We start from the raw sequence: 23,241 nt of genomic DNA, 5'->3' as shown, positions 1-23,241 counted from the left end.
AAAAGGTTCAGCTGCTGGTTCAGAGCCAGAAACTAGTTCCAGAGTGACACTTTCCTGGTCTAGAACAAAAAACTGCTTACATCAGGGCCTGAGGCGGGATATCATAACCAAGGATCAACTAAACCATTTATGACCTCCATTTTTAAGAGCCAGCGCTAGTGTAGCGTGTTCTGACTGACCCGCGGGAGAACAAACTAAAGATCTATACAGCTCTGAGGTCTGAGGATCGGTCCCGTTCAGATGTGTTCATGGAAAGTCAGGATCAACACTTGGGCCAGCACACTTCCTAACAATACTGGGAAACTGGAGCGGTACACACTGACTGAACGGTGTGACTCTCATGGGAAAGCAAAGCGGATCTTAAAAGGTTCACAGGCTGAACCAGAACCAGCAATATGGTTGCAGAGGGAAATGACAGAAAACTGCTTTACAAACAGGTCAGTGGTTTCTTCAACAGGAAGTAAGACATGGTTCAGTTTGCAGTTCCTTTCTAATCTGAACACGTTCCTCCGCTCTGTCACTTCCTGTTGGGCCGACGAGAAACTCACCACGAAGGGCGCTCTGTCCTGAGAGCTGGCCTTCCTCCACAGCTTCGCTATCTGTTTCACTCTGGTGGACCAGTCTGACACACACACACACACACACACACACACACACACACACAGTGTTATAAACAGTATTTTAAGGTTTACTGAAGTAAAAGTCTTTTAGTATCAAAATTAAAAGTAAATATTTGGTTCTGATGCAGCATGTAATTTGTAAAGTAACTAGTCAGAGAAATGTAGTGGAGTAGAAAGTACAGAAGTTATGTATTTGCCTGCTAGTAGGAGAACGACCAAAACCACCAAATATTATTTATTTTATATTATTATACACTCCATCCACACGTCTCTACGTCATCATCCTGGAAAGTAACTAAGTACATTAAATACATTACCACCAAGTGTGACTGTGTGTGTGTGTGTGTGTGTGTGTGTGTGTGTGTGTGTGTGTGTACCTGGGTACTGCTCCCTCAGCTGGGGGAAGTTGGTGTTGCAGTAAAGCACCGGCGCGACAGTCGCCATCTCTCCCAGAGTTTCTTCTTTCTCCCACTTCAACATGCTCCTCTGAGCCGTCGACATCACATCCTGCTCCCCTTCTCCTGCAGAACCCTGGTTGGCCGAGGCCAGTCCGGGGGCGGGGCCTCTGAGTGGAGTGGGGGCGGGGGTCTCTGGAGGGGGCAACCTAAAGCCTGCTGGACCCTGGGTGCCGCTAGGCATCATGGGAGTTTGATGAAAGTGTGAAGCAGCTCCCATGAGGCCGTTCATCAGTGGGAGACGAGGAAACACAGCAGCTGCTGAAAGATGGTGGTACTTATCACAAACAGAACCTAACAACAGGTTTCACTGTTTTAGAGACAACAACATTACACATCACCTGTAACACTGACGCGTCACCTGTAACACTCACACGTCTCTGTTACCTGACCTGTACGACACGATTTTCTTCAGGAGCGAAGATCATTGACCTGCTCAGGTTATGTTTGTTAGTTCTGCAGTGGTTCTACTGTAGTTCTGCAGTGGTTCTACTGTAGTTCTGCAGTGGTTCTACTGTAGTTCTGATGTGGTTTAGTAGCTCTGTGATTAAACCGTTCAGTAATTCGTCTTTTTTAAGTGTGTTTCTTGATAACAGTTCAGACTGTAGAGTGCTGTAGAGTCCGTGACAGTGTTTTATTTTGAAAATTGACTGGATACCCTACGTCATTCTGACGTCTGACTTCCAGTAACACCAGGAGTGTGTATATATATATTTGTGTGCGTGTGTGTACCTGCGTGGTGTGGGTGTGTCTTGCTCCCAGCAGCAGTGTATGTGTGTTGGCTCTGCTCTGATTGGCTGTTGTTTCCATTTGGGCTGAGAACAGCAGTGAAAACCTCCTCCACGTCCTTGCCCTCCAGCTCTGCACACACACAAACACACACACACACACACACAGTGTTGTAAAAATTACCCAACAGCCATACTTGAGTAAAAGTCTTAAAGTATCAGTAAAGTAACTGATCCATACACTGACGTTTGTATAAACTGTGAGTCAGCTGATCATCTGTCACTGTCATCTGACTGATAAGAAAAAACATTCACCTAAAATGTGATGGAGAATGTCACCTGTAATGTAACTAGTAACTTAAGTTATCAGATACAGTGGGGCAAATAAGTATTTAGTCAACCACTAATTGTGCAATTTCTCCCACTTGAAAAGATTAGAGAGGCCTGTAATTGTCAACATGGGTAAACCTCAACCATGAGAGACAGAATGTGGAAAAAAAAACCCAGAAAATCACATTGTTTGATTTTTAAAGAATTTATTTGCAAATCATGGTGGAAAATAAGTATTTGGTCAATACCAAAAGTTCATCTCAATACTTTGTTATGTACCCTTTGTTGGCAATAACGGAGGCCAAACGTTTTCTGTAACTCTTCACAAGCTTTTCACACACTGTTGCTGGTATTTTGGCCCATTCCTCCATGCAGATCTCCTCTAGAGTAGTGATGTTTTGGGGCTGTCGTTGGGCAACACGGACTTTCAACTCCCTCCACAGATTTTCTATGGGGTTGAGATCTGGAGACTGGCTAGGCCACTCCAGGACCTTGAAATGCTTCTTACGAAGCCACTCCTTTGTTGCCCTGGCTGTGTGTTTGGGATCATTGTCATGCTGAAAGACCCAGCCACATCTCATCTTCAATGGCCTTGCTGATGGAAGGAGATTTTCACTCAAAATCTCTCGATACATGGCCCCATTCATTCTTTCCTTTACACAGATCAGTCGTCCTGGTGCCTTTGCAGAAAAGCAGCCCCAAAGCATGATGTTTCCACCCCCATGCTTCACAGTGGGTATGGTGTTCTTCGGATGCAATTCAGTATTCTTTCTCCTCCAAACACGAGAACCTGTGTTTCTACCAAAAAGTTCTATTTTGGTTTCATCTGACCATAACACATTCTCCCAGTCCTCTTCTGGATCATCCAAATGCTCTCTAGCGAACCGCAGACGGGCCTGGACGTGTACTGGCTTCAGCAGGGGGACACGTCTGGCAGTGCAGGATTTGAGTCCCTGGCGGCGCATTGTGTTACTGATAGTAGCCTTTGTTACTGTGGTCCCAGCTCTCTGTAGGTCATTCACTAGGTCCCCCCGTGTGGTTCTGGGATTTTTGCTCACCGTTCTTGTTATCATTTTGACGCCACGGGGTGAGATCTTGCATGGAGCCCCAGATCGAGGGAGATTATCAGTGGTCTTGTATGTCTTCCATTTTCTAATAATTGCTCCCACAGTTGATTTCTTTACACCAAGCGTTTTACCTATTGCAGATTCAGTCTTCCCAGCCTGGTGCAGGTCTACAATTTTGTCTCTGGTGTCCTTCGACAGCTCTTTGGTCTTGGCCATAGTGGAGTTTGGAGTGTGACTGACTGAGGTCTTTTATACCGATAATGAGTTAAAACAGGTGCCATTAATACAGGTAACGAGTGGAGCCTCGTTAGACCTCATTAGAAGAAGTTAGACCTCTTTGACAGCCAGAAATCTTGCTTCTTTGTAGCTGACCAAATACTTATTTTCCACTCTAATTTGGAAATAAATTCTTTAAAAATCAAACAATGTGATTTTCTGTTTTTTTTCCCACATTCTGTCTCTCATGGTTGAGGTTTACCCATGTTGACAATTACAGGCCTCTCTAATCTTTTCAAGTAGGAGAACTTGCACAATTTGTGGTTGACTAAATACTTATTTGCCCCACTGTACATGTCGAAGTAAAATAGCAGAAGACAGAAATACCCAAGTAAAATTCTTCAGAACTATATTTAAGTAGAGTATTTGAGTAAATGTACTAAGTCTACTATTGATTGTGTTTGAGTGATGTAACTGCCAATAATCAATAAGCTGAGTGGTGCGGAGGTGAGACAGGTGTGCGGAGGTGAGACAGGTGTGCGGAGGTGAGACAGGTGTGCTGAGTCTTACCTGGGATCTTGTACAGTTTGCTGAGGATGGCACCTGCAGCACAATGACACATTACTGATCAAACTGTTTCTACTGTGACTGATTCTACTCTCATTAGCATCGCAGCACTGAGCGACAGACACAAAACATAACGGCACAACACTGCTGATCCTACATCAGAACTTCAACAGCTCATCAAGTGTTCAAGTCTCGTCAGGGCCGACAGTGACTCAGTGACAGAAACATAAAACACTGAGATAAATAATCATAAATTAAGAAGAAGAAATAGACAGAAAAAATGAGAATTGAACAAAGATACAAAACATTTAAACCATTTAAAATCTAAACTCACCGTCTGTGACCATCTTGTCAAGCTCAGGACTCAAGATGGCGTCCAGAGGCTCCTCCTGCAGCGTCCTCTGGCCACGCCCACCACTTCCTGTCAAAGAGGGGTCATCGGCCATGGAGCTGATGTCCAGACCGGCTGAAAGACAGATAGACAGAGAGAGACGACTTAAGTAATGACCTGAATGAAAGAAGACATAGACAGACAGGAAGTGAGCAGGAGGCTGAAGAAGAAGAAGAAGCAGCAGTCAGTGTTATCTGGAGAAGAAGAAGAAGAATCAGTCAGTGTTTTCTGGAGAAGAAGAAGAAGAAGCAGTCAGTGTTTTCTGGAGGAGAAGAAGAATTATCAGTCAGTGTTTTCTGGAGCAGGAGGAGGAAGGTCACACTGTGGAGTCTTACCGAATGGAGAGGGGGAGCGCTCCACCTGGAACTGACCTAAAAACAAGAACATCACATTATCATCCAAACAAAAAATGTCTTCTTTGCTGGTATCATTAATTGGTTCTCCAGCAGTGCTGGTGCTGTCAACCAATATGTGCCATCTTTACTGGATCAAAGGCATGTGGACACGAGGTCAGTTACTCCGTCATTCACTGACCATCAATCAACACTGTCTACACATCGAATACATACGTTCAATTAACGAGATCATGACAGCAAGGAGAAAAACAACCAGAACCATGAGGTGAGTGATGGGAGCCAGTCAGCTGGCTGAGAAAGTGTGTACCTGTGTGTCCTGTCGCCAGGATGTGAGGATCAGTGTTGAGAACATCAGACAGATCCAACAGAGCTCCCTCCGACATGGCTGGATGGTCACACACACACACAAACACACACACACACACACGATTCATGGTGAATATCAAACACAGATGACAGATGAAGGAGATATGTAATGATGTGTAAATATGAAGAAAAGAAAATGACTTAAGAAATGACTCACGCAGCGTTCCCTGCTTCTTGATGGCGTTTGTTGTCATGGCGGAGAGGCCATGTAATCCAGGGGTGGAGCCTTTTGTTTCATCTGTCGCTGCTCCTGATTGGCCGGCACCTGGTGTCTCTGGTCCCGGCCTTCTGTCCACCAGCCGGCTCCGGTCCAGAAGATCCCTACCAAAGAACGCCTCCTGAACAGGAAGACACAGCCAATCAGAACACTGGTATCTACAGACAGAGCTGTGTGTGTGTGTGTGTGTGTGTGTGTGTGTGTGTGTGTGTGTGTTACCTGGAGATAGGAAGGGAAAGCCTCCTCCAGCTTGGTTTTCTTCTTCCTGTACCTCTTCTTCACCTTCTCCATCGTCTGGTCAGCAGGGGGCGCTGTCTCCATGGAAACATCTGTTATATGACACATGCGGTGACCAGTTACCCTTCAGTCAAACTGTGGGTCACACAGCTCTGTGACACAGGACAGGTGGGCATGTGTCCATAGGTACAGGTGAGTGAGGTCTCACCTTCGTCTCGACCCAGCAGCGTCTCTGTTGAGTCTTTCCTGCACAGTTTGATTCTGCTCGGCCCGGCCTTTCCTCCACGCTGACGCACCATGAAGCCCCCGATACCTGAGGCAGGTGGACACAGGTAAACATAAAGACATGTAGACAGGCAGACAGTAAGGGATGAAGTCAGAGGGGGAATGTCTGCTCCAGTCCCTCCTCACCAGGCCTGTAGGGTTTCCTCTTCCTCTTCTTGTTGACGTCGGTAACCTCAGGCTCCTTGGTGATGTCATCGTCGTGGGCGTGGTCTCGCTCAGGACTCGAGTCAGATTTCATCTCACACTCCAGGTCACCTGGAGATGGAGAAACACTTTAAAACTTAACTTTAAAAACAGTTTAGTGAGTGAGGACACATCAGACCTGGGGTTCAGGTTCAGTTTTAGGTTCAGGTTCAGTTGTGAAGGTGGGCAGTGCATGACATGCTCGAGGGTCCTCAGAGGGTTGGAGAGACAAACATGAGTGTGTGACCTCTGACCTCTGCTGTGGTCCTGCTCAGTGGGGGGCTCAGGCTCAGACGGAGTCTGCAGGACGGACACACTGTTCTGGTTGATGATCCTCAGCTTCAGTTTGGGTTTACACCTGCAGACAGGAAACAGCTGATTAGTCTGATGACTCTGATGAGGAAACACCTGCAGCTCTGTCCAATAAAGATCAATCAGCTGTGAAAATAGGAAGTAGCTTGTTTAAAGATTTTCAGGAGGATTTGTTAATGTTAACCATCAATTATCTTATTTATTCATATCTACACTCAAAGAGAAATCTGTGTTAACAGTGAGCAGGAACCATGTGACCAAGCTAAGCTAACAGGTGAGTTAATGATGTCACTGAGTGAAGGACAGGTGAGCCGGCTGTGTCTGTAGATGAAAGTGAATCTAAAAAGAGTTTGTAAAGTTGAACTACAGTTTGTACTGTGAAATAATAAGGCTGACCTTAAAACAGTTGTTTTTAGAATGGAGTTTGGTTGAGCAGTGTGTCAGTGGACAGAGCTGACATGTCATGACTGGCATGTTTACCTGCGGTACCTGCGCGGTGACGTCAGCGGTTCAACTAGAGACTGCAGGTGAGAGAGACCTGACTCGGTCAGACACACTCCATCCTGGGTGTACGTCTTTGTGTCTGCACATGCGCGCGCGCACACACACACACACACACACACACACACACACAGTGACATTACAATCTGTGATATGACGACATAATATTTTGTGACATCACACACTAACACTGTTAACAAGATTTCTGAGACACTGAAACTGAAAAAAATCCACTGTGTAACAGACGGTACTGATGTTACAGTACACAGTGTTACTGACCGGGTTCTCTGATCCTGGAGATGATCTGAGCCATGTAGGGTGACTCGAAGCTGTCTGACCTCCCTGAAAGCAACAGAGTTCTCATCAGATCAACACAGAGGAGCTCCAAGGTGACACAATACTTGATAATCAGGGCTCAAAGATATTTAAAGAACATTTCTACCTCACAAAGTATCAAACAGCTTAAACATTACGGCTTCATAATGATCAGTATTAACCTGTAGGTGGCTGCTGTTAGTCATTAGCTGTTAGCTATACGTCCACACGAGCTGCTGATGTTTATCTGAGCCTGTGTGTGTGTTTTTACCTAAAGAGCTGCGGTTGTGTGTTCGGCACAGCGAGCAGTCAAAGCCTTCATCAGCAGCAACCTCCACCTCCTCTTCAGTGGTCAGACCCTGACACACAGCATGGACCCACCTGTACACACACACACACACACAGAGACACACACAAACACAGACAGACACAGACACACACAGTCTGAGATGTCTTAGTTTCGTTCAGATCCCTCAAAGATGTTACAAAGAACAGCTGTGACCGGAGGACCTGTCCAGTGTCAGGAACAAATCTACTACACATGTGTGTGTGTGTGTGTGTCTGTTACCTGTCACACTGCTGACACTGCAGTATGAGGTCGTCCTGCGAGTATTGTCTCTGACAGAGAGGACAGCGGCTCAGACTATCACATGGTCCACAGCGACTGTAGTTATTCTGCCAATCACAGTGCAGCCCAGGGGAGGAGGAGCCACACTGGACACACCACACACACCTGAGGACAACATACACACTGTCAGAGAGGACAACACACACTTGAGGACAACAAACACACTGTCAGATTGACAGGTGATTGACAGGTGGACCCACCACTTGCACTTCCAGGCTCCTTTAGGTACAGTATGAAGGGGCGGGTCCAGGCAGTAGGTGTGGTAGCTGATGTCACAGTCATCACATAACAACAGTCGCCCGGGGTCACTGGCCTCGCCGCACGCCTCACACACAGTACACTCCAGACAGCGCCACCCTTTGGTCAGGACCACACGTGTAATCTGGACCCCAGAGCAGACAGAGTAATCAGATTACAGGTAGAGTAATTAGAGTAGAGGCAGGATTGTATCAGACGATCCTGTGTACAGAAGTCCATAGACAGAAGTCATGTTTTAAGTCATGTTGACAGTGATTGATGTTAGTTACTCACCTTGACGTTCACACAGTAGGGATGGTAACACTGTCCACACTGAGAGCAGGCCAACAGTCTGCCTTCAGCCCCCTGACCAAAACTACCACACACCACACACATGTCCTACACACACACACACACACACACACACGTTTGTTAATTGACCTCAATCAACAGTGATTTTTAGAACTGAGTATCAAACTCTTGACTGAATTGAGGGCTTTACTATCCACAATCATCATGTTGTAAGTGTTCATGACATTTGCTGAATTTAAAAGAAGGTCCAAATAATGCAGAATGAGTCAGAGACAGAGTTTCACAGAGTTTATGAAGTGTCTCCAACTCAACAACTCACTAAACTGACACATTTGTTAACGGAGTCTGGTGATGGTGTGGTTTGCTCCTCTTGTATTTGGGCTGATTCACAAAGTCTTAGTGTGTACAGGTGAAAGCGTACTTGTCTGAGGGTGAAGTGGTCCGAGGTGGAGAACATCACTACTGTGTTGTGCATCGAGTTCTCCTCCTCCTCCTTCGGCTGGAACGGCTCCACATACACAGACTGACAGACCGGGAGAGAGTAATCAGTATCTCTCTTATTAGCTATTAATCAGCACTGCTGTGCGTGTGTGTTTTCTTACTCCAGGTGACACCGTCAGACAGTCCTGAGTCTTCAGTCGACTCCTTCCTCTTGCTCCTCGTCCTGCTCCAACACCGCCCCCTCTGGACCTCCTCCTACCCGGAAACCCTGAACCACGACCCTGAGGAAGAGGAGGAAGAGGAGGAGGTGTAACATCAAACCATGTCACCCATGCTTACATGGCAGGGCTTGCATCACACATACAGTAAGTCGCCATGGAAACATCAACAGTACAATGACATCAGCAGGGTCTCCTCACTGACCTGATATATAAGAACTTTCAGGGACTTCAAGGTTTACATTAAGGTTGAATCAATCAGCTGAAGTTCAGTTTAGTCTTTACTTCAGTCGTGTCATGAATCAAACATCAGACTGAAAACACGTCGTTATAAAGACACCGTCTCCTGACTTAATCACTGTAGAGCTGCTCCTGTGTATCAGCAGCTCACGGAACTGAACCAGAACCTTCTCTGACCCAGTTGGCTCCGTGTTGGTTCTGGTGCTGTGTTGATGTAGTTCACTGAGCTTTAACACAAAACTACCTGAGGTTTGACTTTAATTACAACAAACTGACAAACATCATGTGTGAGATTCTGACCCAGTTCAGACCGGATCAGTACTTTATCTGTCTCTTCAGATTCTCCTGACCTTGCTTTCTACTGGCAGTCAAACGGTGACTGCAGATTCCTACTGCGCTGGGATGACATGACAGATCCCTGAACTACTCTACAGTGAGCACCACAATTTTTTGTTGCATTGTGGGAGTTTTCTGACAGCGTGATTGGCTGATGCCTCGACTGCAGCTCTTCTTCGCTGCTTGCCGTCACTAAGCTCCTCCCACCACAACCACAGACACACACAATAATAACTAGTGCAAGTGAGCTCACACACTCACACACCCACACAATCAGCCAGTAGGCTGCTGTTAGCTCCAGCACACACACACACACACACACACACGCAGACTCAAAGTGAGGGTGCATTTGTTTGTCACACAGTTACATCCCAGAGGGGCGGGTTAGTTACAGCCCTATCAGAGTTAGGGTGCGCTTCTTTACCACTCTCATGCTCCAGAGGGGGGAGTCCGGTGGGCGGGGCTTAGGGCTGTCCCACCCGCCCTCCCCCATGGAATCCTGGGAGGAGGAGGGGGGGCTCACCGCCCTGCGACTATTCCACCACGAACCCTGAGTTAAGGGGGAGGAGGAGGAGGAAGGTGGATGAAGGCCAAAGAGGGTGAGGAAAGGGGGAGGAGGAGAAAGAAAAGAGGAAGTGGGGGACAAAATGCAGTAACATAAATGCAACAGCCACAAAACCAAAAGTCAAACTGAAAAAGAATCAAAACAACACAAGGTGACAATGTTACCATGCCAACAACATGCAGCCAATCAGAGACAGACAGTCACACTGGGACAAACATTAATCTCTACCAGACAAACCAACCAGTCAGGTGAACCGTCTCCCCAAAGAGTTTCCTCTGATCGTCTTCATCACGCACGAGAGGAGTCTGGAAGCAAAGCTCCAGGCTAAAGCCGAGCTAGCTCCAGGATAATGCTAAGATAGCTGCAGGTTAACGCTGACTTGCTGAAGGCTAACGCTATGCTAGCTGCATTGTTTACAGACACGCAGGACTCACACAAGTGGAATTAAAAGCTAATGATGCTGGGTGGGGCATTGGTTCTGAATGAAGGACCATCTTTAGTGGGTGGCACTGCAGATGATACTCGCTCTGTGAGTGTGTGAGGCCCAACACTATGTTAGAGTTGCCATTGCTGCTTGGCACTTCTTGTGACTTGTTGTGACCCGTGACGGATCCACATCCTCTCCTGCCAGCAGCGTACATGGCTGAAACACCTGATGAGTGTACGCCAACTTTTAGCAATACAGTAGAAACAGATACGATCCAGGCTCAGTCAACAGGCTGTAATCCAGATCAATGCCACATCTGTCGAGGCTGCTGAGTCTCAACACACACACACATTCAAAACTCACACTGAAAAACAAACAGCTTCATGCAATGGTGTGTGTGTGTGTGTGTGTGTGTGTCAACCAAACATGCTGAAGAACAGAAAGAGTGATGCCGTATCAGTGAATGACAGGTGAGGAGGAAGAGGAGGATGCAGAGGAACTCTGCGGTTCTACATGTTCGTCGCTGCCTAACAACATATTTCCCATCAGCCCTGGAGAGAAGACAGCTGCCTGTTCACACTTCGACCAGTGTGAAGAGGAACCCAACACCTGGAACCGACTTTAACATGACGCTCACTAATGTATTACTGATGATAATAAGTCTAACATTAATAATAATAATAATGATAAGTCTGATGCAAACAGAGAGAACTTCTTGAAATGAAGAAAAATGTAAAGAAACTGGTTGAGAAAATGATTATTATGGTCTGTTCACTCTGAAGGCAAAGAGAAATTCTGCATGTTTACATGCCACAAGAGTCGGATTACTTTACTGTACATCAACTCTGAGTGAATTCAGCCCTCAGCAGGGACTCTGGTTCTGGTTCTGGTTCTCTATGTCTCAGCACGTCTGGATTTGCACCCACTCTCCTCCTCCGGTGAAGTTCCACAGTATGTGCAAATATTTTGCTGAGAGTTGAACATTTTCAACTCACACAAATATGCTAACGTCGAGAAGTTTGCCCATTTCAAAGGCCCAACGTAAAGAGTCATCATCTTTGCTTCCTGGGGAACACACTCAAAACTGACAGCGTTGACTCAATAACAGGAGTATAAACTTAAAGGTTTACATTTTAGACTTCATGTTAGTTTTGTCTGTGCTGTTGTGGATGTTTACTTGAGAAATATATATATATATATATATATATATATATATATATATATATATATATATATATATATATTTAATCTAAAACAGACACAAAAAAACAAAACATATTTATCTGACACTTTTCATTCATCCAAGACATTTAAAGAAACATTTAAAATCACAACAGGGACAAACAATCAATAATTATCATGAATTCACCGGATGCCAATCAAAATGTATCAGCAGTCTGAGGAGATCAATTTAAACTTTATTAATTGATTCGTAAGTTGACTGTTACTTTCATGTGAGCGTGTGTGTGTGTGTGTGTGTGTGTGTGTGTGTGTGTGTGTGTGTGTGTGTGTGAGCAACACACGCACACACTAGAGGGCAAAGGTCACGTACCTGTTTGATCCTGGCTCGGCCGGGGGAGAACTTCCTCTTGGTAATGGCCGGTTTACCCATACCGATTTTAGGAGTGAGGGGGAGAATGGTGGTGGGAGCCTGAGGCTGGGAAAAAAAAGTATAAAAGGAAAGGTCAGTCACCAGGAGGAGAACACAAGGAGCACACAGTCACCAGGAGGAGAACACAAGGAGCACACAGTCACCAGGAGGAGAACACAAGGAGCACACAGTCAACAAGAGGAGAACACAAGGAGCACACAGTCACCAGGAGGAGAACACAAGGAGCACACAGTCAACAAGAGGAGAACACAAGGAGCACACAGTCAACAGGAGGAGAACACAAGTAGCACACAGTCAACAGGAGGAGAACACAAGGAGCACACAGTCACCAGGAGGAGAACACAAGGAGCACACAGTCAACAGGAGGAGAACACAAGTAGCACACAGTCAACAAGAGGAGAACACAAGTAGCACACAGTCAGTGGGAGGTGTTGTAAGATTTACCTTGGAGAGAGGTGGTGACTCTCTGTCTGGGGGGGAGTACCCAAGGGATGGTGAGAGTGGAGAGAGAGGAGGTGGGGTGATGGGAATTCTGACAGGGGAGGTCTCAGGTGACGCTTCAGTGGAGAAAGGAGACTGCCTGAGACGGATGGAGAGGTCATCTGATGGCCTGGAGGAGCAGGGAGGACGTCTGAGACTACGACCCTTCCCTCGGCGGGAGAATGTAGGCAGGCTGGGAGAGGAGAGGTGCAGGAGGGAGGGGGGAGGAGATGAGGCCATCAGCTCCATCACCTCCATGTCCAGAGAGGGGTCCAGATCCAGCACAGGGCTGACTGGCTCCTCCTCCTCCCCATCTGACTGGTCGACCTGCAGAGTGCCCTCCTTTGCGTCATCCACTTGGTCCTCACCCATCCTCTCAGATGGTCCCTCCCCCTGCTCCTCCTCCTCCTCCCTCATTGGCTGTTGCCTGGAAACCACATCACTAGCAGCTGAGCCGTGTGATGCCGTTGGCTCTGGTGTATCAGGAGGCTCCTCATCCCTATCTGAAGGCTCAGCAAGTGACTGGTGCTCATCTTTGGTGGGTTCTGTTGCCCTCGCAACAGGTTCAAACTGGCTCTGTGATTGGCTGTCATCATCCACCGATGTTACATGACAGGATAGTGTTTTGTCCTCTGGCTCCGCCTCCACTCCCTTTCCCATCTCCGCTTGTCGTTGATTTGTTACTTCCTCCTCCTGGGGGCGCACCTCAAGAGGGGGGGAGCTGGAGGTGAGTAAGGCAGTCCTGTGGGGGGAAGAGGGAGAGGCTTCTAGAGAGCCAGCTCTAGAAAGAGGAGGAGGAGGAGACTGTGGTGAGGTGAAGGGGGAGGCAGGCGGTGAAGATGAGAGGGAGAAGGAGGGCTGCTGAGGGAGTAAGGCAGAGAGTGGTGTGATGGTTTGGGGGGAGTGAGGGGCAGAATGTGAGAGGACGGGGGAGGCAGCAGCCTCAGTGTGAGGAGAAGACTGATGGTCTTCTTTCAGAACAGATCCCAGCTGGACTCCTGCAGAGAGAGAGAGAGATCAGGTCAGGAGTTCCTCAGTGTGTCTCAGGTTCATCCTCACACTAGGTTCATGCCTGGCACCCACAATAAGCATTTTCAAACCCTAAAACAGACGTTTGAAAACGCTGCCAGGAACCTTATGAGAGTGGAGACAAACCACATAGTAAATAGAAAATCTATTAAAATCCAGAAAATGCTTTATCACAGCTGAACTAGGTAACATATCAGACAATCGTGTTGCTGCATTGACATGACTGCTCAGCTGAGAGATGCAAGACAGTTTTAACTGATGAACGACAAGATGATGGTGGATGGCTTGTTGTTCAAACCCAGTGCAAACAGGCAATCTGATGAAGTCAACGAGGGAAAAGGAGTCGGGTACCTCACTGAGAAGTTGGCGTTGTGCAGCCTGTTGTCTACATCTCTTCATCTAACAGCACCTTCTTGGTGTATATTCTCACTGGCTGAATAAAACTGACAAACTTAAAACTGTTCCTCTGTCAACAAATGCAGAAAACAAATGCTGTTTTGCTATGTAGATGCATAGCAGTGCCGTTGTTCATTAAAATGTTGCATTTCCTGTGACTAGCGTACAGTAAAATACACTTATGTTCCACCAAATAAATGTATTAATGTTAAGCAGCAGTATAAGGAAATGTTTGGTTTGCTTCAGCAGTAGGAATAGGAAAACTTTTTTGTATAGCAGAACTATATGTAAAACCCTATTTAGAGCTGAAGTCACAGAACTTTTTACATAGTTTAATTCACATTTGACTGGTGATTACACACAAGGGCCTTGTCGACATGACTGCCAAATGGCAAGACAGGGTTGTGTTTTAGTCTGTTTGATTTTTGGCCTGAGAGTCTGCTTCCTGTTTATATTGCCACACACATGCCCATTGTGTGAAAACTCGCGATATTTTTTTAAACTAGAGTTTTAAATTAAAACACTCTAGTGTGATTGTACCCTGAGTATCAGAATTAATCCACTTAAGGTACCTGCACAAAACAGTATTACAGGTAAGTGTTGATGGTGCTGCTGCTTCCCACCTGCAGGAGGACAGTTTGAGCTGCTGCGTTGATCCTCCTCGCCCTCAAGTTCTTGTTCTCCTCCTTCTTCTGCACTGTCAACAAGCTTCTCATCTTCTGGCCTATCCTTTGTCTGATAGGAATCCCCCGCCTCCTCCTGCTGCAGAGCTTCTCCCTCCATATTCTTCTCCTCTTCAGTCTTCCTCTCTTGCAACATCTCTTCCTGAACCTGAACCACGCAGATGCCTGAAACAAGAGGGAGATAAGTTCAGCAAAATTAAAAATCTGGAGCAAGTAATAATTTTGTCTATATACCAGAATTATCAATGTCTATCCAACATATGAAACTTTTCAAAAGAATTGTTCCATGATGTGTTTGACTGGTACTCACCCAAAGTGGCTACAGACTCTGCTTCCATCTGTGTGTGTTGCTGGGGGCTGACCATAGATGGGCATCCAGGACCAGCATCAGCGTCAGGCTGCAAAGGGCTAGTAGGACCAGTAATAGCAGTTGTTTCCAACTGCTCAGAGTTGGCAAAAACAGGGCTTACAGAACTGGCAACAGGGCTGAACTCAAACCTCAAAGGGCTACCAGGACCAGGACAAGCCTCAGGCTTCACAGGACTGGCAGCTACAGGACTAGGGTTAATCTGTGTAATGCTTGATTGCATTGGACCAAGACCAGGACTTGCGACTGGGCTACTGCGCACAGAGCTAGCTTGAGCTTGTTGGGTTTGAGGAGAGAGTGTCTCAGCAGAGCTAACCTGTGAGGGAGCAGAACTATAGGACGTTTCACTATTGCTGCATGTGCTAGGCATCGCTGTGTTATCCTGAGTGGGACTAGAATGGACAGGGCTTGCATGGTTCAGGGTAGACTGGGTGGAAGTAGCATCAACAGGGGTGGCTGATCTTTCATACTGAGGGCTACCCGAGGCATTGCTCTGTTGGCTTTCAACAGCAGAAGCGTTGGTGGTATGAAGAGGACTAACTTGTGAATGGCTAACTGGGCTTGGACATGCCTGGTTGGGGCTAACAGCAGATGAGTCATCAATCAGGGAACTGGCAGATTTTGGGCTTGTCTGTCTAATACTGTCTACAGGTCTCAAAAGGTCAGAATCAAGTTGAACCACACTGTGAAGAACAGATGTCTGAACTGGACTGGCCACCAGGTCCACATCAGGACTAGCCACAGTGGGGCTTAGCTGTGCCACAGTGGGGCTAGAACTGGTTCCAGTGTCAGGACGTGGGCTGCAATGGGGGCTACCTATGGGGGTAAAATATCTTTCAGTGGACTGAGCTGGACTGTGTGGCGAGCTAACACAAGCGATATTAGCAGGTGCAGGGCTACTGTGTGGTGTGCTAGCTAATGAGGGCATCTGTCTTTGGACTGGGCCTGAGTGGGCACTACTAGAGGTGCTTTGTATGTGAAAAGGACTAGCTTGACCAGCAGGACTAGACCTTGGTGGACTGTGGATGACGGTAACATCAGTTAAACTAACAGACTGGGAAGTTGTCTGGCCACTATGGCTCAGACTGTGGCTCACTGAGCTACTAGCTGGGTTAGCATCAGTCAGCCTACAGTGTTGAGGACTAAAGCTAGCTGGAGATGACAGGGGGCTCTTCTGTTCTGCAGAAGATTCTGAGGGACTGCAAGTAGAACGGACATATGAGGGACTTGACTGACTATGACGTGTGGGACTTTGGCTTGCAAATCTGCAAACAGAGGGATCAGTTCTCTCTTGAGCGTGCAGGGAGCCCCTCATACTATCACCATTGTTAGTTTCTGTGTGGACTGGGGTAGTATGACCTGAACTGTCCGGAGAAGAGTTAAGATGACTGGTCAGCTGGTCGGGGTGGTCAATAGCTACCTCCATCTCCTCAACTTGACATGAGATGGTGTGAGCAGGTCTAGCCAGTACTGCCGAGGGACTAGCTGGTTGTATTAAGGATTTAACTGGTGGTGCTACTGGGTTGATTGGTTGCACCAAATTGCTGACATGTGTAGGGCTAGTCACCATTTGTATGGGGCTAGCACAGGCCAGAAGAGACCTGGCAGGGATAGTAGGCATTTGACTGGCATGTTTGGGTCTTGAGCTAGCCGAGCTATTTTGGATATGTATGAGGTTGGCTTCACCTTCAATAGCTTCTGTGCAGCGTGATGGGCTGTCACCAGAGGGAGTCTGATGACTGTGGCTAGCTAGGCGAGGAATTACCTCTGTTTCATCAGCACAAGGTGAGCAAGTTAGGCTACTGTGTTCCATTGAAGTGCTATTGTGAACAAGGCTTTCTGGTTTGGGCATGGCAGGTATGTGAAGGGGGCTATAATGGTCTGGGCTTAGTGCGCTACTCTGAAGAGGACTAAGCTGGTCTGGTTTGCCATCTGTGCCATGGCTATGAGGCCCAGGGCAACTTTCCAGTGTTTGGCCATCAAGGTTAGGACTCAGCTGCATAGGGTTATGATGCAAGGACTTCATCTCCATGGTGCTGGTTTGGGTGCATTCCTTTGTGACTCTTGACTGTGTAGCAAGCTGAGATGATGGTAGGCTTAACTGTGGCCTAACAGTCTGTGAAGAGTGGACCAGTACTGGGCTTGCAGGTTGTGACAGACTACACTGTCTGGCTCTGAGTGGGGCCGGTGATGGGCTACATGGAGCTGAATTAGGCCTCAGTGAGGTGCATCTCCTTGGTGTTTGTGCAGACCTCAAGTAGACTGGTGAGAGGTCATGGTCCAGTGTGGAAATATCCCCTGCAGCCTCTAATCGCAACTGAGCAGGGCTGCTTGATCCAGGGTTCTCCTGGTCCAGTGTAAGTTTAATATCCTCTGTGGGACTCTGTGGAAGCGAGGTGCCTACGTGTACAGGACTTGTTATAGGACTGTGTCGTATTTGTGGGGGACTGTGGTGAGGCTGTGTGATGACATCAGTACTACACAATCTATTAAGCTGTGTCTGTGAAGTGTAGTCCTGCACAAGACTGTGTGGTGGAAGGCTTTGCTGAGGTTCGACAGACCCTGGCAGCGCCTGGGATGGACTAAGCCCCGTCTTGGTCGGACTGTGTGGAGAGTGTGCATAGCTACGAGACATGGGAAAACCTTGTGTTGGACTCAGCTGAGACTCTGTGGCCATAAGCTGATCCTCTGTGGAATTCTGAGTATGGCTATGAGAGGTGCAAATTAGCTGGTGAGGACTGTGCTGAGCCTGTATCAAAGTCACTTGCGTAGGACATTTTTGCAGCTCAGCAGTACCCTCTGGGCATGACATAAGACTTTTAAGGGGTTGTGCTGGGCCAGAGTGAGACTGTGTAGGGCTTTGCCGACGCTCTGCTGGACTTAAGTGAGGAGAGGTGTGGCTTTCCTGGTGTTCTGTAAGACCCAGTTGAGATGGTGTACAGCTTTGTTGGAACTCTTTTTCAGTATCAAGGTAAGATGCCGAAGGACTTGTTTCAAGCTCTGTGTGATCAAGTTGAGATGGCAGTGGACTTTGTTGAAGCTCTTTTGGATTAGAACCAGACAGCAAAGTACTGCACTCAAACTCTGTGGGTACAGGCTGAGTTGGTGCAGGACTACGTTGGTGATCTGTTTGTTCACGGCAAGATGGTGCAGGACTACACTGGAGCTCTGTGTGTTCAGGTGGGGATGTTGCAGAGCTAGCGGGAATCTCTGAGGTTTCAGGCTGAGATAGCACAGGACTACGCTGGTGATTTGTTTGTTCAGGGTGAGGTGGCACAGGACTGGGTTGGAGTTCTATGGGTTCAAGGTGAGATGGGGCAGGACTGGTTTGGAGTTCTGTGGGTTCAAGGTGAGATGGGGCAGGACTGGGTTGTGGTTCTGTGGGTTCAAGGTGAGATGGGGTAGGTCTGGTTTGGATTTCTGTGGGTTCAGGATGAGATTGGGCAGGACTGGGTTGTGGTTCTGTGGGTTCAGGGTGAGATGGAGCAGGACAGGGTTGTGGTTCTATAGGTTCAGAGTGAGATGGAGCAGGACTGGGTTGAAGTTTCATGGGTTCAGGGTTAGATGGTACAGGACTATGTTGGTGCTCTGTGCTTTCAGGATGAGATGGCGCAGGACTATGTTGGAGCTCCTTGGGTTCAGATGGTTCAGGAGTACGTTGGAGTTCTGTAGGTTCAGGCCGAGATGGCTCAGGACCATGCTGGAGCACCTCAGGTTCAGGGTTAGATGGCGCAAGACTATGTTGGACCTCCATCAGTTCAGAGTGAGACTGCACAGGACCATGTTGGAACTCCATGGGTTCAGATGGTACAGGACTATGCTGGAGCTCCTCAGGTTCAATGCGAGATGGTGCAAGACTGGGTTGGAGTTCTGTGGGTTCAGGGTGAGATGACACAGGACTAGTTTGGAGCTCCATGTTTTCAGAATGAGATGGCGCAGGACTATGCTGGAGCTCTTCGGGTTCAGGATGAGATGGCGCTGGACTGTGCTGGAGTTCTAAGGGGTCAGGGTGAGATGGCGCAGGACTGGGTTTGAGATCTGTGGGTCCAGAATGAGATGGCGCCGGACTATGCTTGAGCTCTATGTGGTCATGGTGAGATGGTGCAGGACTATGCTGGAGCTCTGTGGATTCAGGGTTAGATGATGCAGGACTAAGATGAAGCTCTAAGGGGTCTGGGTGTGATGGCGCAGGACTATGCTGGAGCTCTGTGGGTTCAGTGTAAGTTGGCGCAGGACTAAGCTGAGGCTCTAAGGGGTCAGGGTGAGATGGCGTACGACTAAGCTGAAGCTCTGTGGGATCAGTGTAAGTTGGCGCAGGACTAAGCTGAGGCTCTAAGGGGTCAGGGTGAGATGGTGCAGGACTATGCTGGAGCTCTGTGGGTTCAGGGTGAGATGGCGCAGGACTATGCTGGAGCTCTGTGGGTTCAGGATGAGATGGCGCAGGACTATGCTGGAGCTCTGTGGGTTCAGGGTGAGATGGCGCAGGACTATGCTGGAGCTCTGTGGGTTCAGGGTGAGATGGCGCAGGACTATGCTGGAGCTCTGTGGGTTCAGGGTGAGATGGTGCAGGACTATGCTGGAGCTCTAAAGGGTCAGGGTGAGATGGTGCAGGCGAGGGCTGGAGCTCCATGGGTTCAGGGTGAGATGGTGCAGGACTAAGATGGAGTCCTGAGGGTTCAGGGTGAGATGGCGCAGGACTAAGATGGAGCCCTGAGGGTTCAGGATGAGATGGCGCAGGACTAAGCTGGAGCTCCATGGGTTCAGGGTAAGATGGCGTAAGACTTTCCTGTGATGATGTACAGAGGGTCTTGGCGGGACTCTGAGGTTGCTCTGAAAAGACGAGCTGGACTGGGCTATCAGTGGTATGACTGATGGGTTGAGCTTCTACATGACCTGGAATTGGTGGCTGTGAAATGCTAATAGATGGTGCCTGTGTGGAACTGAGCGACATGGCTAGAGTAGGACTGTCTGGGGTTGAAGCGTGTGAGATTAGTTCCTCCTCCTGAGGCCTGCAGGTGGAGCAGACGTAATTTTCAGACCCTGCCCTGCCCTCCCCAGCCTGGACAACACACTCTGTGTGGACACACCTATAACACACAAAGGTAAAACATTTATGTTTAATGAATTTTAATCATTCTCAAAGAAAGTTCAGCGCACAAGGCAACACACACCTGTTGTTTCCTATGCAAGACTAAACAACAGTGGTGTGTTCACACGTACCAGGACTGTCAGCATTTACAGGCATTAACTCTACCTTTACTGTCCATCAGGTATACACTACAGGTGAATCGACTACTCAATGACTGTCATTCAAGTGAAGTAAAATGTGAGGTAGCTGCAGGAAGTGTTGACTGCAAAATAAACACCAGCTGAAATGTGTGTGTGTGTGTGTGTGTGTGTGTGTGTGTGTGTGTGTGTGTGTGTGTGTACCTATAGCAGCAGATACAAGTCAGAGAGTCCTGTGGTGTGTCGAGGTCGGGGGCATGGTCACAGAGAGGGCAGGGCAGGGCCAGGTCACATGACTCACAGAGAAATGGGTGATTGGCCCATTGGCCTGATGACCTCACACCACAGCGACGACAGATTCTGCAGTTCTGGAGGAGAGAGTTTTAAAACACACACACACAAAACACAAGTTTGTCCAAAGTTCAACACTGAGGTGAACAGAAGCGTGTTGTGTGTTTTTATCTCACCTTGCAGGTCCAGCTGGCGCTCGGTGTGTGATCCAGAGGTGGTGTTAGACAGTGCGTGTGGTAGGCTTTATCACAGCGATCACACACAAGCAACACTCCATCATCCCCTCGCAACCTAACACACACACACACACACACAAAGATATTTGTCACTTTTCAGTCGCCCTGTTTAGCGACCTCAGGTTTCTCTCTTCAGCTTACCTTTTGGCCGTTTAGAACAGAAGTAGACGCTTTTAAATACAAATGTGATCAGAGAGCATTTTGTGTGAACCAGCTCATTTACAGCACAAGGCGGCCCGCAAACCACCTCTTGGATGGGTGTGTGGACAAGAACAACAGTTATTGGCAGGACTATGCTGAAGCCAATGTGCACTCATGTCTTGTGAGTGTTGTTGTGGCTCTCAGACGCTGTGGACACATTCACACCAGCACCCAGGAAAAGCAGACGTAACGGGTCTTTAAAACTTTGACATACAGTGGCTGTATATCTGTGCCTCCATCATGAATATGCTGATTAGTGTTGGTGTTTAAAGAGGAGTAACACACTGCAGGAGGAGACACAGCTGAGTCTGTCTCTGCCTGCAGTGTACAGACATACAACATGATTGACTAAAGATACTGTGCAGTGTGCCCATTTACGTCTTCTCATCACAAGACAAACAGCTGGAAGTCATGTTTCCTTCCTCACATATTTAAGTGCTGTAGGCTGCTGTCAGACACCGTTTCATCTATCAAACATCAGGTTATCATGAAGCTGCATTAAATGATTTTTGGGCCTCTAGGGGACAGCAGCACTCCTCGACTGATGACTTCATGTTTGTGTCTCCTGATGATCTTAGTGCAGCTCCTGATGAAACATCTGTCTCTGTAGCTGCTAAACAGTCCGCTGTGTTCACCAGCTAGTCTCTAACTGAGTCCGTCTGCTGTCTGTTGAGACTCAAACAAATCAGGGAACATTTTGTGAAGGCTGATCTATCAATAGTAAGAAACACTGGCAGGTTGGTCTATAATGGAAATAATAATGAATTGTGTGTGTTTCTGTTTACCTGCAGCTCTGACACGTTCGACACCGATGACACTGCCAGCCAGCCCGGCACAGGGAGGAGGGGACCAGAGGGGGGTCCAGGCAGCTGCCATGGTAATGGTCACCACAGCAACAACACATCAACAGACCGCTGACATCACCGCCGCCCGAACACAGCACACACTGTGAGGACACTGGGAGAGAGACAAGGTTCCATCAGAAACCATGACCGAATGTTTGTTTCTGTCCACTCAGCCAGTTCACTGACTGATGGCGATGAGGAGGGGGTGGAGCCAATTCTGCAGTGGGCCCCTTTAAACCAGAAGAAGACGACACAACGACATGGCTTTGTTCATTAAACGGACAATATGTCATTTCTGTCAACAAGGGGCACTCCATGAAAACAGAGGGGGGTAGAACCAGACCAGTTGGAGGAATAAGTTTCATCAGGTTCTGATCCGGAGCTGTTTACCGACGGGAGCAGAGCTCAGAGATGACTTTTTTAGTTGGAGGGAAAATGGAATTTACTTCATGAAGGTAACGCCAAAGAGGAGACAGAGAACCAGAACCAGAGTCTCTGCTGAGTGCTGACTTCACTCAGAGCTTCACCTCAACTCTCTAATGTTCTAAAGTGTTCTTCTGGTTCTGTTGGGTCTGGTTCTCAGACTTCCTTCCTCTCTGACTCTCCTGAAGTTACAGACAGACGAGCAGATGAAACTCAGCGTCACCTCGAGGACTCTGGAGGATTTCTCTGCTGGAACTTTGATGGGAACATTTGAGATGATGTGAGAACAGAACTCAACAACACACAGAACAAAGGTCCAGTTGGTTTAGTGCAGAACTCTGACAGATCATATGATTTAAAGAGGTCAGGACAAAGGTCAAACAATGGAGGACATGATGGAAATCAAATTTCTGTAGGAAGGTTACAGTCTCATCATCACTGCACACTCATCTGATGTTTACATATTCATGACATCATCAGCTGTTCACTCGTCTGTTGCAACAGCTTTTACCGCTCAGACAGGAAACAGTTTGAGAGTGTGTACCTGTGTGTGTGTGTCTTGTACACAGTGTGTGTCTCTGGGTCCAGTCCTGGTGAGCGCCGGCGGCAGCAGCACAAGGGAAGTGGTAGCTCCGCCCACAACTCATCTCCTGGCAACGAAGTGACGCCCCGAGCCGACGGCAGAATGCACACACCTGGAGAGGTGGGAAACGAGGCGGGGCTTAGTGAGCCGGTATACAACTGTATGTGTGTAGTTACTAATCAAACACTACACTGACCTGCGTGCTTCCTAAGTCGATGGCTTTGTCCACGTAGAGCAGTGACTGGCCTTCTCCGCGACACACCCCCTCTGACCAGGCTGCACACTGCAGGTGAGCACAGCACTGACCTGCGCACATGCG

At 47.8% G+C, this 23,241-nt stretch overlaps 1 protein-coding gene across 9 annotated transcripts in view; it reads right to left on the bottom strand.

The window, feature by feature from the left end:
* The window catches only part of kmt2ca (lysine (K)-specific methyltransferase 2Ca), a 58,960-nt gene that overhangs the window by 25,330 nt on the left and 10,389 nt on the right, over positions 1–23,241 (bottom strand). For 5 of the 9 annotated variants that reach the window (XM_037078670.1, XM_037078667.1, XM_037078668.1 and 2 more), the window contains exons 8-37: positions 23,119–23,228; positions 22,884–23,034; positions 21,857–22,028; positions 20,811–20,925; positions 20,548–20,711; positions 15,061–20,204; positions 14,691–14,915; positions 12,607–13,640; positions 12,103–12,207; positions 9,983–10,108; positions 8,926–9,045; positions 8,745–8,846; positions 8,306–8,410; positions 7,975–8,156; positions 7,715–7,879; positions 7,418–7,527; positions 7,111–7,173; positions 6,811–6,913; positions 6,273–6,376; positions 5,962–6,090; positions 5,759–5,863; positions 5,533–5,642; positions 5,254–5,434; positions 5,038–5,115; positions 4,710–4,745; positions 4,318–4,449; positions 3,987–4,019; positions 1,808–1,936; positions 998–1,336; positions 549–622 (exon numbers count right to left, since the gene is read on the bottom strand). In XM_037078670.1, the coding sequence (XP_036934565.1) occupies positions 549–622; positions 998–1,336; positions 1,808–1,936; positions 3,987–4,019; positions 4,318–4,449; positions 4,710–4,745; positions 5,038–5,115; positions 5,254–5,434; positions 5,533–5,642; positions 5,759–5,863; positions 5,962–6,090; positions 6,273–6,376; positions 6,811–6,913; positions 7,111–7,173; positions 7,418–7,527; positions 7,715–7,879; positions 7,975–8,156; positions 8,306–8,410; positions 8,745–8,846; positions 8,926–9,045; positions 9,983–10,108; positions 12,103–12,207; positions 12,607–13,640; positions 14,691–14,915; positions 15,061–20,204; positions 20,548–20,711; positions 20,811–20,925; positions 21,857–22,028; positions 22,884–23,034; positions 23,119–23,228 (9,746 nt within the window). The remainder of the gene's footprint in view (positions 1–548; positions 623–997; positions 1,337–1,807; positions 1,937–3,986; positions 4,020–4,317; positions 4,450–4,709; positions 4,746–5,037; positions 5,116–5,253; positions 5,435–5,532; positions 5,643–5,758; positions 5,864–5,961; positions 6,091–6,272; positions 6,377–6,810; positions 6,914–7,110; positions 7,174–7,417; positions 7,528–7,714; positions 7,880–7,974; positions 8,157–8,305; positions 8,411–8,744; positions 8,847–8,925; positions 9,046–9,982; positions 10,109–12,102; positions 12,208–12,606; positions 13,641–14,690; positions 14,916–15,060; positions 20,205–20,547; positions 20,712–20,810; positions 20,926–21,856; positions 22,029–22,883; positions 23,035–23,118; positions 23,229–23,241) is intronic. The other 4 variants (XM_037078673.1, XM_037078669.1, XM_037078672.1 and 1 more) reach the window with 4 other exon arrangements.

Source organism: Acanthopagrus latus, chromosome 19 (genome assembly GCF_904848185.1).
Source record: "Acanthopagrus latus isolate v.2019 chromosome 19, fAcaLat1.1, whole genome shotgun sequence".
NCBI classification, from domain to species: domain Eukaryota; kingdom Metazoa; phylum Chordata; class Actinopteri; order Spariformes; family Sparidae; genus Acanthopagrus; species Acanthopagrus latus.
Note: the sequence above shows the minus strand (reverse complement) of the source record. Positions and strands in the feature narration are given on the sequence as shown.